The sequence below is a fragment of the Trachypithecus francoisi genome, unplaced genomic scaffold (genome assembly GCF_009764315.1).
Source record: "Trachypithecus francoisi isolate TF-2019V2 unplaced genomic scaffold, Tfra_2.0 Lachesis_group13, whole genome shotgun sequence".
Taxonomy (NCBI): Eukaryota; Metazoa; Chordata; class Mammalia; order Primates; family Cercopithecidae; genus Trachypithecus; species Trachypithecus francoisi.
In genome coordinates this window covers 119,995,009-120,011,192 of record NW_022681458.1, presented here as the reverse complement: position 1 = coordinate 120,011,192, position 16,184 = coordinate 119,995,009, and the positions used below count along the sequence as shown (strand labels likewise).

The 16,184-nt window shown below is 52.7% G+C and overlaps 2 protein-coding genes across 2 annotated transcripts in view; one reads left to right on the top strand and one right to left on the bottom strand.

The window, feature by feature from the left end:
• Positions 1-6,530, top strand: part of SCTR (secretin receptor) — a 79,156-nt gene extending 72,626 nt beyond the window's left edge. Inside the window, exons 11-13 of the mRNA XM_033231759.1 lie at positions 1,293-1,419; positions 4,697-4,738; positions 6,108-6,530. Coding sequence (XP_033087650.1) covers positions 1,293-1,419; positions 4,697-4,738; positions 6,108-6,257 — 319 coding nt within the window. The 3' untranslated portion in view covers positions 6,258-6,530. The remainder of the gene's footprint in view (positions 1-1,292; positions 1,420-4,696; positions 4,739-6,107) is intronic.
• Positions 6,531-7,606: 1,076 nt separating this feature from the next.
• TMEM37 (transmembrane protein 37) lies at positions 7,607-15,198 on the bottom strand. Its single transcript, XM_033231760.1, has 2 exons — positions 15,042-15,198; positions 7,607-9,467 (listed from the first exon to the last, which is right to left on the bottom strand). The coding sequence occupies exons 1-2, from the start codon at positions 15,060-15,062 to the stop codon at positions 8,895-8,897; spliced, it is 594 nt and encodes a 197-aa protein (XP_033087651.1). The 5' UTR covers positions 15,063-15,198; the 3' UTR covers positions 7,607-8,894.
• Between the last annotated feature and the right edge of the window lie 986 nt (positions 15,199-16,184).

Sequence of the window (16,184 nt, the reverse complement as noted above, 5' to 3'; positions counted from 1 at the left end):
CAAGGTGGCGACAGGTTTGGTTTCTTCTGAAGCCTCTCTCTGTGGCCTTTCTGTCTGTGTCCTCACAGGGCCTTTGCTCTGTGTGTGGGCATTCCTGATGTCCCTTTGTGTGTCCATATTTCCTCTTCTAAGGACACCAGTTGATCGATTAGGCCCCACTCCACCCTCGTTTTAACTTAGCCTCCTCTTTCAAGACCTTTCTCCAAATGCAATCACATTCTGAGGTACTGGGGGCTAAGGCTTCAGTGTAAAAATTTGGCAGTGGGTGTGGACATAATTCAGCCCATAAATTATATTAAAGACAAATTAGTGGCCAGACATGGTGGCTCACACCTGTAATCTCAGCACTTTGGGAGGCCAAGGTGGGTGGATTACCTGAGGTCAGGAGTTCGAGACCAGCCTGGTCAAGATGGTGAAACCTCGTCTCTACTAAAAATACAAAAATTAGACAGGCATTGTGGAGGGTGCCTGTAATCTCAGCTACTCTGGAGGCTGAGATAGGAGAATCGCTTGAATCCCGGAGGCAGAAGTTGCAGTGAGCCGAGATCCCGCCACTGCACTCCAGCCTGTGCAACACAGCAAGACTCTTGTCTCAAAAAGAAGAAAAAAACAAAACAATAACAGGACAAATTAGTGTCCCCCAGAGACCTTCTCCACGGTGTTTTGTGTTTGAGAATCTGGCAGTGGCTTGGATTACCTGGTGTCAGATTCCTGGGGGCCTGGGATGAAGTTGCCAGGTAAAATACAGGATGCCCAGTTACATTTGGATTATGGATAAACAACAAATCGTTTTTCAGTATCTTTACCCCCACACAGTGTCCACTGTTTATCTGAAATTCAAGTTTAACTGGGGATTCTGTATTTTTATTTGCTAAGTTTGGCAACTCTAACCTGGGAAGCAAATACAAGAATTTATCCTTATAGGTATTTATTATCTAGCAAATGAGAAAGCCGGCTTTGCTTATATGATGTTAGACATAGAGTAGCAGTGATATAGGCATGTAATTTATAAAGTTAATGGTGTAGGTACCGATTTTTTTTTCTTTTTACTGATGGAGTTGCATGATCAGAAAGTTTGGGGCTTTTCCATGAGTCAAAAATTGTTGTATCTGAGTGATAAATACGTGAGAGTTAGAAATTTTCTAAATAAAAAATGAAAACAAAAAAGTGTGGGGCACTGCTAGCCAGCCTCAGCAGTCAGTCCCGAGCTGGGAGTGGCACAGCTGTGTGCCCGCAGGAGGAGAAGGGCACAGGGAGGCAGAGGGGAGGCTGCAGTTTCTGTGTGTCCCCAGGCGCCTGGCCAGGTCTACTCTCCTGCTGATCCCCCTCTTTGGCATCCACTACATTGTCTTCGCCTTCTCCCCAGAGGACGCCATGGAGATCCAGCTGTTTTTTGAACTGGCCCTTGGCTCATTCCAGGTAAGCTTCCGGGACTGGGGCTGCCTGCTGAAAAGAGGAGTTCTCTCTGTGCTTAGGGAGAAGTGGAGGGCGTAGAGACAGTGAGCCAGATGCCTTATCTGGCGGAGGCCCAGGGGAAGAAGGGGTCGGACCTGACAGTGCTACAGGTCCCTGAGAGGGACCCCTGGTCCCCACCAGTCAAATGGAAGTGGGAGATAAAACTAAGACAGAGAAACTGACTTCAGGGAAAATAAAAAGGAAAAGTAGCCCCAGTACACTATATTGTACAACTCTCAATAGCATATGCATGGTCAAAATAACGTAAGCGCAGATGGCTGAGTCATCAAACACTGAGGCAGGAAGATGAGCCTTGCAAGAGTGTGGGGCGGATGTTTGGAAGAGAACACTGTCGTCATCTTCACACTGGGAAGTCCATAGAAAATGCCTTAGACTGAAAACTCCTCAAGTAGCGACATCAGCATAATTTTTAGGAGCAGTTAAGAGAGTTCCAAGGAGTAGTCGCATCTGAGGAATAGGAAGTGAGGGCGGGGCGTCAGGAGGCTGCTGGTTCTGTAACAGGAATCCTTTGATTCTTTGAAACCATGTGCATATGCAAATTACTAAAACTAAAAACTGACTTTAAAAAATAAAGTGAGGTGGAAAATCACTTACCTACTAATTCAACAAGATGTTGTGAAGTTAAAAAAAAAAACAACGACAGTAAACGTGTTTGGACAGAGGAAGCCTGAACATGAATCCCAAACTTCACAATGCCGTTTTTTTATTTACTCATAGCTATTTCCTTCCAAAAATAATGCAGTGTCGCTTTTGGGAAAAACATACAAAGGACAAAAAATAAGGAGATGAAGGATCAGTGAGAAAAAGAATATACAACTGCCTGGGTTGCTACACAGAAACAAATACGATAAACTTCTATACAGGAGGGAGAGATGGGTCGTAAGTGTGGTAGGGAGCTTCCCAGTAGCCAAAGCAAAGACGAAACAATTGTTTCAGGATTTCTCATATCCATAAGACAAAATCCAACTAATGGCCAGGAGAAGCCAGTGATTATAGGCTCTAGGGCCTGAGACAAAATTCTCCCAGTTGGTTTTTTTAAAGAACTTAGTCCTTAATAACATTTCCACAGTAGGGCAAGACTGTCCAGCCAAGCCTTCAATGGGGTGGCCTCAGCCTGTGAGTAGGGGCTCAAACCCTCCCCTCATCCCCAGAGCTCTGTTCAGGGTAGGGTCTTCCTGTTATTTAAAGGTTCTAGGGAGGATGCATCACTGGGGACCCACCAAGTGGAGTCAGGTCTTGCCCTGCCCACACCTTCAGACCACACCCTCCTCTAAGCTGGCTCTGCCCAGTAGCCCGTCAGTGCCCCAGACCTCCAGAGAACTCAGCCTCTGGCTTAATCCAGGATTCTTTTCCTCTCAGCCTGGGGGCTAGGGAGCTAGCTTTCCCCACCACTGCTCTTGTAACGTCCAGGGAGGCTGGGCACACGATGGCCTGTCTAGCAGGTAGAGGATCTGAGGACCAGTCGGGTGGAAGGACTTGACCTGGCTCAGAAACGGACCATGCTGAGAGTTTGCACCCGGGTCTGCCTGGCCATGGATAGAGACTTCCTGTCCCTCAGAGTTGGGGCTAATGGTTAGGACTGTGGACTACCTCCCTGGGAAAATGTCTTGTCAAGAGAAAACCAAAAGCACTTTTCTGATGTTCTCATAGGAATGTTGTTGAAGGAAAAGGATCTTTTAAAGTTTTATAAATATATATGTGTGCATATATATTCTTATATATACACATAAAAATGTCTTTCATATACGAAAGTGAAGAGAGTAGGACAATGAACCCCATTACCTATCCTCAGCCTCAGCAGTATCCACTCATGGCCTGTCTTGTTTCATCTCTGTCCCTACCTACTACCCCCATCTTTTTAAGTAAATTCAAAACATCATGTTATTTCATCTGCAAACACTTTAGTGTGCATTTCTAAAAGGCGGGGCTTAAGAAGAACACATACAACTGTAATAACACCATCACTGTCACATACTCTTTAAAAGTATATTTACGGCCGGGCACGGTGGCTCACGCCTGTAATCCTAGCACTTTGGGGGGCTGAGACAGGTGAATTGCATGAGCCCAGGTCAAGATGGTGAAACCCTGTCTCTACTAAAATACAAAAAATTAGCCAGGCATGGCGGCGTGTGCCTGTAGTCCCAGCTACTCGGGAGGCTGAAGCAGGAGAATCGCTTGAACCTGGGAGGTGGAGGTTGCAGTGAGCTGAGATCGTGCCATGGCACTCCAGCCTGGGTGACAGAGTGAGACTCCATCTCCAAAAAAAAAAAAATGTATTTACTCTTTCTAATTGTACAAATAATGCTTGCTCGTTGTGAATAATTTGGGAAATAAGGAAAAGTTTTTTTTAAAAAGAAAAATAATAAGAAAAAAAATCTAGAATCTCATAACCCAGAAATAACCTCTGTTAAAATGTTGGTGTGTTTACTTCCGTCTCTTTTCTGTTCACAAAGACACACATAACTGGGATCATGATGTGTATGGTTTTGTATCTTGCAAGACCCCAGCCTGCTTGGAGTCCCTCCCCTGACAGAGCTCCACACCAGGATCCTGGGGGCACCATCAGGAAATCGGGAGCTCCAAATACCAGGGAGAGAGGGTCTTACGGGCACAGACCTCACCACACCAGGGAACATAAAACTCTGAGCATGGAGGTGCACCCACCTGTCCATTAAGCAGGGAGGTCCAGCCCTGCTCACCGCTGGCTGGCTGGGACCTGTACAAAGTTTGTTCTGCCTACACATTTGTTTTTCAATTTGAATTAGTTATCTACATTTAAACATATTCAGATTTCCAGCTTATCTTGAAACAAGACCATGCAGGGCCCAGGGTGAGACCCTGGGCTGCCTACACCCCTCCCAGCAGAGTGGGCACACTTCAGGTGCCACCCATCCCCGTGGCTCCCAGGTGAGCTTCCTGAGCCTGGCTAACTGGGTTAGCAGCCCCTACTGACCTGTCCCTGACACCACATGTGTTCGAAAGGGAGCCTACCCTTGGCTGCAAGGAGTTCACAGTTTACGCTGGATGAGCCAGCACAGCCAGGGGCACCGTGGGCAGCCCAGCCCACAAGAGGTAGCCTAATTCCCAGTGAGGCAAGAGAGGTGGGGAAATGAGCCTGTAGCTGGTGATTAAGAGACCTGGGGAGGGTGCAGCTGGTCAGCTGGTTCAGGTCACATGCTGAGCACCTGAGCTAACCCTGCTGCCTCTGTTCGTCTGGCAGGGACTGGTGGTGGCCGTCCTCTACTGCTTCCTCAACGGGGAGGTGAGTAGTCTCAGGTCACCCAGGTACCCAGGAGAGCTCCTAGCCATTGGATTCCGGGTCAGAAGGAGCTACCTGGGAGGGGTGGTAGGAAGGGGGATGGAAAGAGTCAGAGGGAGTCCTGGATATGGTGGCAGGGGGCTTGGTCAGTTTTTTTATAAGGCTTTTTTTTTTTTTGAGGCGGAGTCTCGCTCTGCCGCCCAGGCTGGAGTGCAGTGGCCGGATCTCAGCTCACTGCAAGCTCTGCCTCCCGGGTTTACGCCATTCTCCTGCCTCAGCCTCCCGAGGAGCTGGGACTACAGGCGCCCGCCACCTCGCCCGGCTAGTTTTTGTATTTTTTTTAGTAGAGACGGGGTTTCACCGTGTTAGCCAGGATGGTCTCGATCTCCTGACCTCGTGATTCGCCCGTCTCGGCCTCCCAAAGTGCTGGGATTACAGGCTTGAGCCACCGCGCCCGGCCTTTTTATAAGTCTTAATGGGAGCAACAGAATCACCTGGAGGGCTTGTTAAAACCATGGCTGGACCCTGTTCCTAATTTCTCATTCCACAGAAATAAAGTCTGTAGATCTGGGCTGGAGTCTGAGAAAATGTTTTTTAACAAGCACTCCTGGTGCCAATGTTGATCTGTTCAGCAAATGCAGGAGGAAAGTTCAGCAGAACCCAGGTTCCGGACTGCCCTGCTGCTTGCTCAATGGGCGATCTCAGTCACTGCCCTGCTCTGGGCCTCAGTCTGCCCATATGTAAAATGGGTGACTCAGAACTGTCTGCAGCTCAGTCCTTAGGGACCTCTAGATGAGCACTGACTCCTTGGGAGACTGCATACTCACTTTGAGGACTCGAGCCTCACACAGAGCATTTGGGTCAGGACGCCAGGCTCTGGGCATACAGAGCTATGTAGTCAACATGAGCTAAGCCTTTCTGTGACTACTGACCATCTATCTGGTTTGTTGCACTTGAATGGGGATGACCTTTGATGTTTCCCAAAACTCAAACATCAAGCCTAGCTTCAAACGTTCAGCTGCTGCAGCTGGCACTTGTGAAGGAAATTTAGAGTGACTCCCTGGGTCCCAGATAAGTTCTGAGCTTGGGTGGCTTCATGGGAATAAGTATCCACTTGTTCCAAGGTGCACAAGTCCTTTCTTCAGGACACGATGTAATGAGATTGTAGGTGCATGTGCCCAGGAGAGAGGTGACCCTCAGTAACTACTGGACATTAGGGCTGGAAACAGTCAATCTGCGTGGCCTGCAGGCTAGGGGACAGGACAGCTGGGCAGGAGCGGCAGGGCCTGCATGGAGTCCCCGGGGGCGTGAGCAGGGCTCCAGGCACAGAACTGTCCTCTCCTCCTGGGCTGATGGCTGGTCTCCCGGGCAGGTGCAGCTGGAGGTTCAGAAGAAGTGGCAGCAGTGGCACCTCCGTGAGCTCCCACTGCACCCCGTGGCCCTCAGCTCCTCCTTCAGCAACAGCACCAAGGCCAGCCACCTGGAGCAGAGCCAGGACACCTGCAGGACCAGCATCATCTGAGAGGCTGGAGCAGGGCCACCCACGGACAGAAACCAAGACAGGTCCTGGGACGGCTGGGCACTGCTGCGGGACAGCGCGTCTTCCCAGCAGACACCCTATAATATACCCTCCTTCAGCTGTAGAAGCCCCTTCCCCGGCCTTGGACTCTCCGAAGGGATGTGGGGCACTGTGGGGCAGGACAAGAGCCTGGGATTTGGTTTGTTTGCTCTTCTGGGAAGAGAAGTTCAGGGGTCCCAGAAAGGGACAAGGAAATAAAGGGTGCCTGGGACGAGATTTGATCTGTATTTGTCCATCCTTTTGCCTTGACACAAGGTGAGGGTGTATGCTCTGGCCTGCTTCCAACCCCTTCCCGCAGGAGGAGGGCTCCTCGCTGGTCCCCCAGCTCAGTTACTCAGGGACAAGATTAGAAGGCCCAGCCAACACAAAATGTTTGCCGTCGGCAGATCCTGTCTGTCTCCTACTGTAACTCACCTGGTTAGTAGCTCGCACCCAAACCTTCAGGACAACAGCTAAAATAATAGGATAAAGTCACCATGGAGATCAGGGAAGCCCCAGGGCCCCCAGTCCCTTTTCCTATCCCCAACAGGGTGTGAGGGGCACACCCCTGTTTTTCCTGCCCTTTCACACAGATGTCCTCAGCCTGAGGCAGACACAGCAGGAAATGGGGCATGATCGCATTTCATAGAAGACAGGTCCACTAAAGTCCTATGACTTGCCCAAGCTACTAAGCAAAGAGGTGGCGGAAGTTCAGTCCAGGGCCTTTGACTTCAAATGCCCATGCTCCAAGGCGGTGTCTGTGCTCTCCCTGCTGCCCCTCTAAGCCCCCAGGGACTTCCGTCTCACCCTCCACTCTCGTTCTCGGTTCCTGTGAATATCTGCGCTCCCTGCCCCCATGAGAGGATGAAAAAGGACTCAATTTTTGAATGCTTCTACAAAACCAAACCTACTAGTGCTCAGGGGGTAGCGTTCTGGAGAGAAGTAGAGAAACTCCCTTCCGTGTCAAGGAAAAGGCATCCTGCTGGTGGGTGGGTCAGCTCTACTCCTGGCTTTGGGTGACCCTGGACAAGTGCATCCCTCTCTGGGCCCTGACTCCCCACCGCCACGCATCCCCTCCGCGTGAAGACAAGGGGGTTACACATCCCCTTTGAAACTTGTAGATTGCTCCAGGTTCCCATTTCCCAGGCTAAGATGCCGCCTGTGTAGTTGATGAGCTCCATACTCCATAAAACCGAGCAATTCATGGAAACCTTTCTGGGATGATCTCCATGGACTCTGGGCATCTTGATAGTTCAACCTTAAAGTCCATGGCTTTACATCCTACAAAGCAGACTGCTTCATGACTCCATGCATCCTGGAATAAGAATTTTAAAACATCACAATAGAGGTAGGTACAGGTGCTCAGCCCAGACCAGGAAAGGAACCTGCAACAGTGACAAGAGCGGGGCAGAGACCAAAAACCCACACAATTGCTGGGAGCCAGAATTTACCAGGTGAGGGAGGGGGAAGGAGTCTGTGTAGAAAGAAATGGGCTGAGGGCAATAACCTCACCTACTTCAATAACCTCACCTACTTCTGGGCAGAAAAAGGACTAGAAAGGGAGCACTTTAATGAACAGAAGTACAGATGTGCTGGCAAGGATGGAAATCTCCACTGGTTCCTGGCCCCCTTCACCTCCATGCATCCCCAGCATGGGTGTTAATCATTACCCAGGCTCTCACTGCTCCCCCTCACCTCCTGCGGAGTCCAGCAGATCTAGATACCTGCTCTGTGAAATGTGTTCTGGGATTAAAAATGGTGCCCTAAGGCTGTCTGGCCCTCACAGAAGACAGACACGTGCACACACGGGCCTTGAGGAGGGCTGTGTATTAGCAGTCAGGTGGGTCCTCCTGGGAGGGCTTGCTCAAGAACTCTTCTCAGAAAGAAACCCACCTTAAGGTACGGTTCTGAAAGGCAGAGCTCCCAGAGGGGACAGCCAGCTGCTAGAAGCTGGGGTTATCCAGGGTTTGAAAGGTTCAAACAAAGGGCAGGGAGGCAAACCGAGTCAAATGGTTTGAAAACCTACAGTGTGCAGGGCGTTCTGAGGGAATCTTGAACTCTGCCTCTTTGGCACGACCAAAGCTAAAGCCAGGGACACGCATACAAAGGCCCTTTGAGCTGGTGGAAGAAAGTCCTAGGAACTGATTGGACCCTTCGCTGGAAGAACGATCCATTCTTAATGACCCTGGGAGCCCCACGGATTCTGCAGCCCCTATCCCAGCACGAGTCAGTGAAACAGGCGTGAACTATCCTTGGCTGTGCAGCTAGCTCGGGCACCAGTTAACGCCGCTGCTTCCAACTCTGTTCCAGTCCAGGGAATAAAATTCAAGAAGGAGCTTTAAAATGTTTTTTTCTTCTTCTAAAATCAACATCTGGCTAGGTCTGTGCAGCTGGTGGCCCTGAGGCACCCTCCTGGCCTCTGGTCCTGCACATCAGCTGCAGAGGTCCCCCGGCCATTTCTGGCTGGCCACCCACAAGTCCCTGGCAAAGAGGCAGCCGTTTCAAGGTCCTTGTCCCACCTCAGCCCCACCAGAGGCCACATGTTGGAAAAGTCCCATCTTGACCACACTTTCTTGTAGAATCTGATGTCCCTGGAGGGGGCTAAAATTTCCATGGTCGTTCCCAGGGATGGGTGATGCTGTTGATGTGAAGGCCGCTGATGGCGTTCAGGAAGAAGAGGAAGGAGGCAGTGAATTCGCACCAAAACATCAGGGTGAAGCCGATGAGTGTGACTTGGTTCCTGAGGAGGATCACAAAACCCAGGAGCCCCCCGGAGGAGAGGACAAAAGAGACCAGGAGGAGGATGGAACCCAGGACCCACTTGCGCCGTGAGTGTTTGTCCTCGCACACCTGGGACACCATGAGGAGCTCCAGGCCAAAAATGGCGGCCACCACGGCCAAGGCGCCCACGCTGCGCACCAGGCCCATGCCCACGGCCAACCCGGGCACGTGGGCCTGGCCCAGGTCTCTGAAGCAGATTGGTGCACTCAGGTTGGTGGTGATGCAGAAGTGCCAGAGCCCAAAGACGCGGTCCTCAGCCAGGAGCCAGTGCCCGTCACAAATGGAGACCGAGGACAGGACCACCGTCAGGGCCACACACGTGATGATGAGGGTCCGGATGAAGGATTCAAAGAAGGACCGGCGGGGCTGCCTTTGGCCCAAAGGCCTCTGGGCCTGGAAAACACCATAGGAAGCACCCTGTCAGTCACAGCCCTGCCATGTCCCCAGGAACCTCTGCAGGGAACACCCCTGAGGCCTCCTTCCCACTCCACACAGTCCTAGTCTCTGCTCCGGTCTCCTGTGAAGCCCGGAACAGACCAGATACACCGTTTTTGGGGAACCCTTCCACCCTTCTAGACCTGTGCGCATTTGCCATCCAGTATTCACCGGGCACTAAGAGTTCCCTGAGCTTGCTTTCTTTCGTGATCTTCACAGTGGGTGAGAAGTCCAAACCGACTGACAAATTTGAGTCAGTTCTGAGTTCAGAAAACCTGTCGTGCCTGCCTCCCATGACCTTGAGCATGCAGCCTGCCTCGGTTTCTTTGTACGAAAAACAAGAATACGGCCTGGCAGAGCTGCCAGGGTTGTACCAAGCACTGAGACATTAGCACATCAATACACGGCTCTGTTTCCCTCCATCTGCCCAGGACACACGATTTTGTCCTAACCTCCACCCACCTGATCATTCTGAGCTGTCCACGTTCAGCCCAGGACTCTAGGTTATTGCCTTGTTTTTCTTGGTACTGAGAGTGATGTTTGCATCTTGCCCTCAGGCTTGTGCGGCCCGTACCCTATCCAGAGCTTGCCAACCCCATTGTCTGCTCCTGCAGCTTCTGGGCATGGGAAGGCCATTGCAGCTCTCCTCCACTTCTGGTTCAGCCTTGGAAGGAGGTGCCCCCACCCCGGTCTCCAGGCTAGGTGTCCAGTAAGGTGTCTCATCTCACAGTTCAAGGATACCACCCGGGCACTGCAACCAAGCCCTGACCCAGAAAGCAAATGAAAGACTTCAGGAACTCTTTTTTTTTTTTTTTTTTTTTTTTTTGAGACGGAGTCTCGCTCTGCCGCCCAGGCTGGAGTGCAATGGCCGGATCTCAGCTCACTGCAAGCTCCGCCTGCCGGGTTTACGCCATTCTCCTGCCTCAGCCTCCCAAGTAGCTGGGACTACAGGCGCCCGCCACGTCGCCCGGCTAGTTTTTTGTAGTTTTTAGTAGAGACGGGGTTTCACCGTGTTAGCCAGGATGGTCTCGATCTCCTGACCTCGTGATCCACCCGTCTCGGCCTCCCAAAGTGCTGGGATTACAGGCTTGAGCCACCGCGCCCAGCCGACTTCAGGAACTCTTTACACTGCCCACAAGCCCCTCACAATCCGCTCCGCCTCCCTACCCAACCTCAACTCCCAGCACACTCCCCTCTCCCCATGTCTAGAACTTTCTTTCCTCAGATGACTGGCTCTTCAGCCTGTAGAGGCTCTTCTGCAGCTCCTGCCACCCCGCCAGGACAACACCTCTTCTCCATTCTTCATGTCTCAGCTTAAAGTCTACTCCACAGGGAGCGCTTTCCTGCTCCCTCAACCCAGAGTCAGGCCCCTCCTGGTATTCTGTGTCAGGCACCTGTTCAAATTCTTCACCATTCTGAGGACAGTTTGTAGTTACATATTATTTCTGTCTCATTCCAACACTGTGTGCTCTGGGAAGGCAGCCCCTGACCACCACACCACCACATTCTGTGTTTATGCACTGCTGTGTCCCCAATACCTGGGCATTCAGTGGGTGCTCAAGGGAGAGCTGTGAGATAAGTCAAAGGTCGTTTGCAACCACTGTCACTTCCGTCTGAAGCTCCCTTTAAACCGAGTCTCCTGCACAGTCACACATTAAATGACCTGCTTTGAAGTGTGTTTAGAAGATGCCAGGTTACACCTCAATTTGGGAGATAGACAAAATAGGCACGCATGACGGTCACTGCTAGGACCTAGGAGAATGGAGCAATGAGGAACACAGGGTGTGTCCTAGGCCGTGGGCGAATGGAGGCTTCCTGAGGCAGGTCTGGGCCACTCCTCTCTGTGTGAGACATAAAATAAAGCCCTGCTTCTGGGAGACTCCTGATCAAAGAGCCCAGCAAGGGTATCTGCTCACATGCCCCAGACACAGGAGCTACCACTAATTTCAACCTCAGGGGTACAAGAATAAGGATGCAGTTTTCTTTCAGCACCTCTGCCTTAAGTAGGATCCTATTTTATTCTCAAACTTATGAGGTTGATAAAGTAGGAGGCTCCATGGTGGGTGTACGGAGAAGGAAACCATGTGGAGGGCAGGTGACTTGCCCAAGATCACTCACTTAAATTGCAATGAAGTTTGTTATGGTTGCCCAGACAATTGTATGATATACAGGAGGTGGAATCCATTCAGTGAATAAATACTGACTAGGGCCTTCTAAGGACAGGGCCTTTGTGCTAGGGGCTCAGTACTGAGCCCTTACAGCCCTCCCCACATGGGCTGTAAGCTCCTGGAGGGAAGGGACTGCACTTGGTCTGTCCCAGCACGCTGCCCGGCCGGGATTCCAGACATGCCCCAGAACAAAGGGGAGGAATTCCCTGCGCCCCATGCCCGGCTTGGTGAGAAGGTGCATGCAGAGGGATGCCTCAAGGGCCATGCCAGAGCTAGGACCAGGTGCTGAGATGAAGGCAGCCTGGGTGCAGTCAAAACCACAGAGCTATGCGTATGGGCTGTGCTTCTCAAACTGTGTCCCCTTGCTCCTGGTGGGGCTTCCAGTGCTGAAGCCAGGTGGGCAGGGAAGCTGAGCAGGCTGGCGCTGCACCCCCTTCCTCACTTCAACTGAGCCTTGTACCTGTTTGGGACACTGGGGGTCCAGGAGTCTGTATTGCATTTTATTACACACACAAAACAAATCTACCGGTAAGAAAAAAACCAAAGAAATTTTGAAAACCTATGTCTACTCCACAAACCATTAGAGGTGTTTGTCCTTGGGCAGTTTCTTCACTTACTGAGCCCTTGGTTTTCTCATCTAGAAAATGAAGTTAATAGGCCGGGCGCGGTGGCTCAAGCCTGTAATCCCAGCACTCTGGGAGGCCGAGGCGGGCGGATCACAAGGTCAGGAGATCGAGACCATCCTGGCTAACGCGGTGAAACCCCGTCTCTATAAAAATACAAAAAATTAGCCGGGCGCGGTGACGGGCGCCTGTAGTCCCAGCTACTCGGGAGGCTGAGGCAGGAGAATGGCGTGAACCCGGAGGCGGAGCTTGCAGTGAGCCGAGATTGTGCCACTGCACTCCAGCCTGGGCAACAGAGCAAGACTCCGTCTCAAAAAAAAAAAAAAAAGAAAATGAAGTTAATGACACTTGCAGGAAAGTCGTAGCCATGAAGGCACCTGGCAAGGTTACAAGGTCCCTAGAGAATGATAATTGGTCCTAAAAAGGAGGAGCACCACATGCAGAGAATAAGTCAAAGGACCCAGAAACCTTTTAACCCTAGACAGCATGCTGGCTGGAAAACAGGCACGTCCTGTCCCTTCCCCAGCCCCACCTGTCCTAGGCAGACTGGACTTTAATCTCCAGGCCCTTAGATGTCACGTCCGAATCAGAAACTGAAGACAGCTGACCTCATCTCGTTTCCTCCCACTCCTGCCCCAAAGCAGAGCTTCATTGAAACTCTCCAGCCACCACTGAAACTCCCAAGAACCCAATGAGATCCTGTATATAAAGATGCACGGTACACGGACTGCTCCCAACTCATGGTAGCTATTAATATTAGTAACAACAACACATATTGAAGTCTTCATTCCTAACCACCCGGCACCTCCGCCAGCTTTCAGTGATGCAGGGCCTGAAACGGCTCTTGGAGGGCAGCTGGACAGGTATGCAGTGGAAAAGAAGTTACGGCGGGGGCGGGGGCGGGGGTCAAGTCCTGCCCCTGACCTAGAGGACCCCTGCAGGGTACCTTTAGGCAATCACTTAAATCTCTCTGAGCCTTAACTTCTCCGCTAAAAATGTAAGCATTTTCCTTTTTCATCTGTAACCCTGAATGATTTCTTGTGACCTATAGAATAGGGTCACTTGACACTACTGGGGTACTGAGTCCAATGTCATGGTCTTCCTCCTCTAACTCAGGGCCTCATGCGTTCCCCTTAACCAAAGCACCCCCAGGTAGACAACCTAAGCTCCTCCCAACTCATTCGCCACATCCCCAACATGTCTCCAGTATTTGCTCCCTCTCATCACCCACTTTCCCCCTGCCGCCCAGGTGAGGCCATGACCATCATCAACATCCTGGAAGTTCACAGCCTCTGATGAGCGGCCCTGCCTCTGCTCCTCTCAGCCCCAGCTGGGCCCACCCCTGCCTGCATGACCCAGAACTTGCCTCCTACCTGTGTTTGCCCCCGGCAAGTCATGGTTGTAGGGATGAAGAGTTATTACCCCAGAAGTGGCCGCAGCACCCACCCTTCCCCTGGAGCCTGTGGCCTCCCCAGCTGAGCTCTCACCTTGCTACCAGGCTTCCTCCTCTTCCCCAGCTGGCAACTTTTGCACCTCTTAATTGAGCATTCGCTCCCTCCATGCCCTGTTTCCAAGTCTCTCTCCCCACATGGGCTGTAAGCTCCTGGAGGGGAGGGACCACACCTGGTCTGTCCCAGCACGCTGCCTGGCCGGGATTCCAGACATGCTCCAGAACAAAGGGGAGGAACTCCCTGCGCCCCATGCCCAGCTTCGCCCAGGTGCCTAGGTCCTGGCTATAGAAGAGGTTTTGGGGGTGGCCTGTGGATAGGGTTTCTCCCGTTAGGTAAAGGCAGGAGGAGCCAGTGGGATTTGGAGTCAGAAAGCCTGGGTTTGAATCTTGATTCTGTTCCTCGTCCAGCCACTGAGGGCACGTTACTTCCGAGTCTCGGTTACCTCATCCATAAAATGGGCCGAACAGTATCTACTAGGTCAGTGTTGTGGCTGAGCGTTTCAACACGAAGTCAACGGGCCCCTGTAATCCCGGGGACAGTCCAGCGGCTAGACTCTGCAGCGGGCGAGCTGCGCGGAAAAGAAGCTCGCCCGCTGGGGAGCGGTACCGCCACCCACTGACTTCCCTTCGGGGAGCAGCAGACCCGAGGGAGCGGGTAGGAATGTGTAGGTTCTTAGCCAACATAAACATCTTGCACTCCGCTAAGGAGAAGCCAAGCCTTCAGAGACACGGGCTTCTTCCCTCCCCAGAGCCTTTCCCACAGGACTCGCGCCTCAGCGAGTCCACCACCAGCCCAGCACCCCAAACGCAGCTTTGGGGAGGGAGACAGTCTTCCTAACCTCCACCCCCAGAAAAGTCTAGCTTCCCGAGAGACGCATCCTGTTACATAAGCCTCACTTTGCAAGTCGATTCTGTTCCTCCACCCCAGATGCGCCTCATTTCTCACAAAGGGGAACCCTTATAGTAAACCGACCAGTAAGTCACTGGTGACCCCAAAGAGAAGAAATATTTCTCAATGAAGTTTGGGAGCCTCGGGTGCTTGCAAGGCCGCGAACAGAGGCAGCCAGAGTCCGCGCCCCGGGAGCAGCTATGCGAGGCAGGCTCCTCGAGGTTGCTCCCCGCCCAGCCTCCTCCGGACCCAGGTTTGCAACAGGGGGCGGGCACGGGGGGCGCTCACACCCCCGGGCCGACGCTGGAGTTCGCGGTGGGTACGCCCCTCCCCCCGTCCCCCACCCCCACCTCCCACGGCGGGGCAGCACCCCGGGTCAGCGCCTCGCCGGGCGCGGGCTACCTGCACGCCGATAGCAGTCATGCTGCGCCCGGCGGCCGCGCCGCAGCCTCGCTCCCTCCAGCTGCTCTGCTGTGGCCGCTGGCGCCCGCCCCGGACCTCTCCGCGGGGGCGGGGCGGCTGCTGGAGGCGGGCGGGGCGGGAGGGGGCGTTCAAAGCTCGGCAATTAACCCCGGGCGGGCTCCGCCAGCCCCGCCGCCCTCCGCAGCTCAGATTACGCTGAGTCAGCGAGGGCGGCCGGAGGAGGCCCTGGGGAGCCGCGGGGAGGACCCGGCACTCGGGGAGAGGGATCCCTCGGGTCCCAGGGTAAAGGATCGGGAAGTCACTCCGACGCTCCCGAACCTCCGAGGACCGCTTCTCCTGGGGCGCAGATTCCTCGAGGGCCGGGAAGGCGACAGAGGGCCCGAGGGTTCGGTTCCTGTTCCAGCTTGCTGAGTCGAGCCTCTGGGAACGCGGCAGGGTCCGAAGGGAGGAGGCACGCGCCGGGGCTCTACTGCCCTCACCCTGCGGTGTGACCTTGGGCTACTTGTTTAGCGTCTCGGAGCCTCGGTTAGTAAGGGAAATAATGAATGTGAAAGGTGGGGCTCTTGCTGGGCCCTCGCTAAGTGTAAACGGAGTGGAACCTTTTGGGCAATCCTACTTGCGTCCCTCAAAGGGGATGTAAAACCCTGCTTTCCTCCTGAACTCTTCAGGGACTATTAAAAGTGCAAAAACGCCAAACGAATGTGGTTATTTTTTCTTCACTTCGATAGGAACTGAGGTTTTTTTTGTTGTTGTTTTCTTTTTTTATAACATTGTCTTGCTCTTGTCGCCCAGGCTGGAGTGCAATGACGCGATCTCAGCTCACTGCAACCTTCCCCTCCGGGTTCAAACCCCAAACTCTTTCAAGCGATTCTCCTGCCTCAGCCTCCCGAGTAGCTGGGATTACAAGCGCGCCCCATCACACCCTCCTAATTTTTGTATTTTTAGTAGAGACTGGTTTCACCATGTTGGTCAGGCTGGTCTGGAACTCCTGACCTCGGGTGATCCGCCCACCTGGGCCTCCCAAAGTGCTGTGATTACAGGGGTGAGCCACGGCCTCCGGCCAGATCTGAGTTCTTAAAGAGGCAGCACCTAAAAGCTTTTCCCGCCCAAAAAGGGTGGAGG

Bases quoted from the DNA above. Each gene is read 5' to 3' on its own strand.
- TMEM37 (XM_033231760.1), bottom strand. From the start codon at position 15,062: ATGACTGCTATCGGCGTGCAG. The intron at 9,468-15,041 runs GTAGCCCGCGCC...GGTGTTTTCCAG, and splicing joins TGACTGCTATCGGCGTGCAG to GCCCAGAGGCCTTTGGGCCA.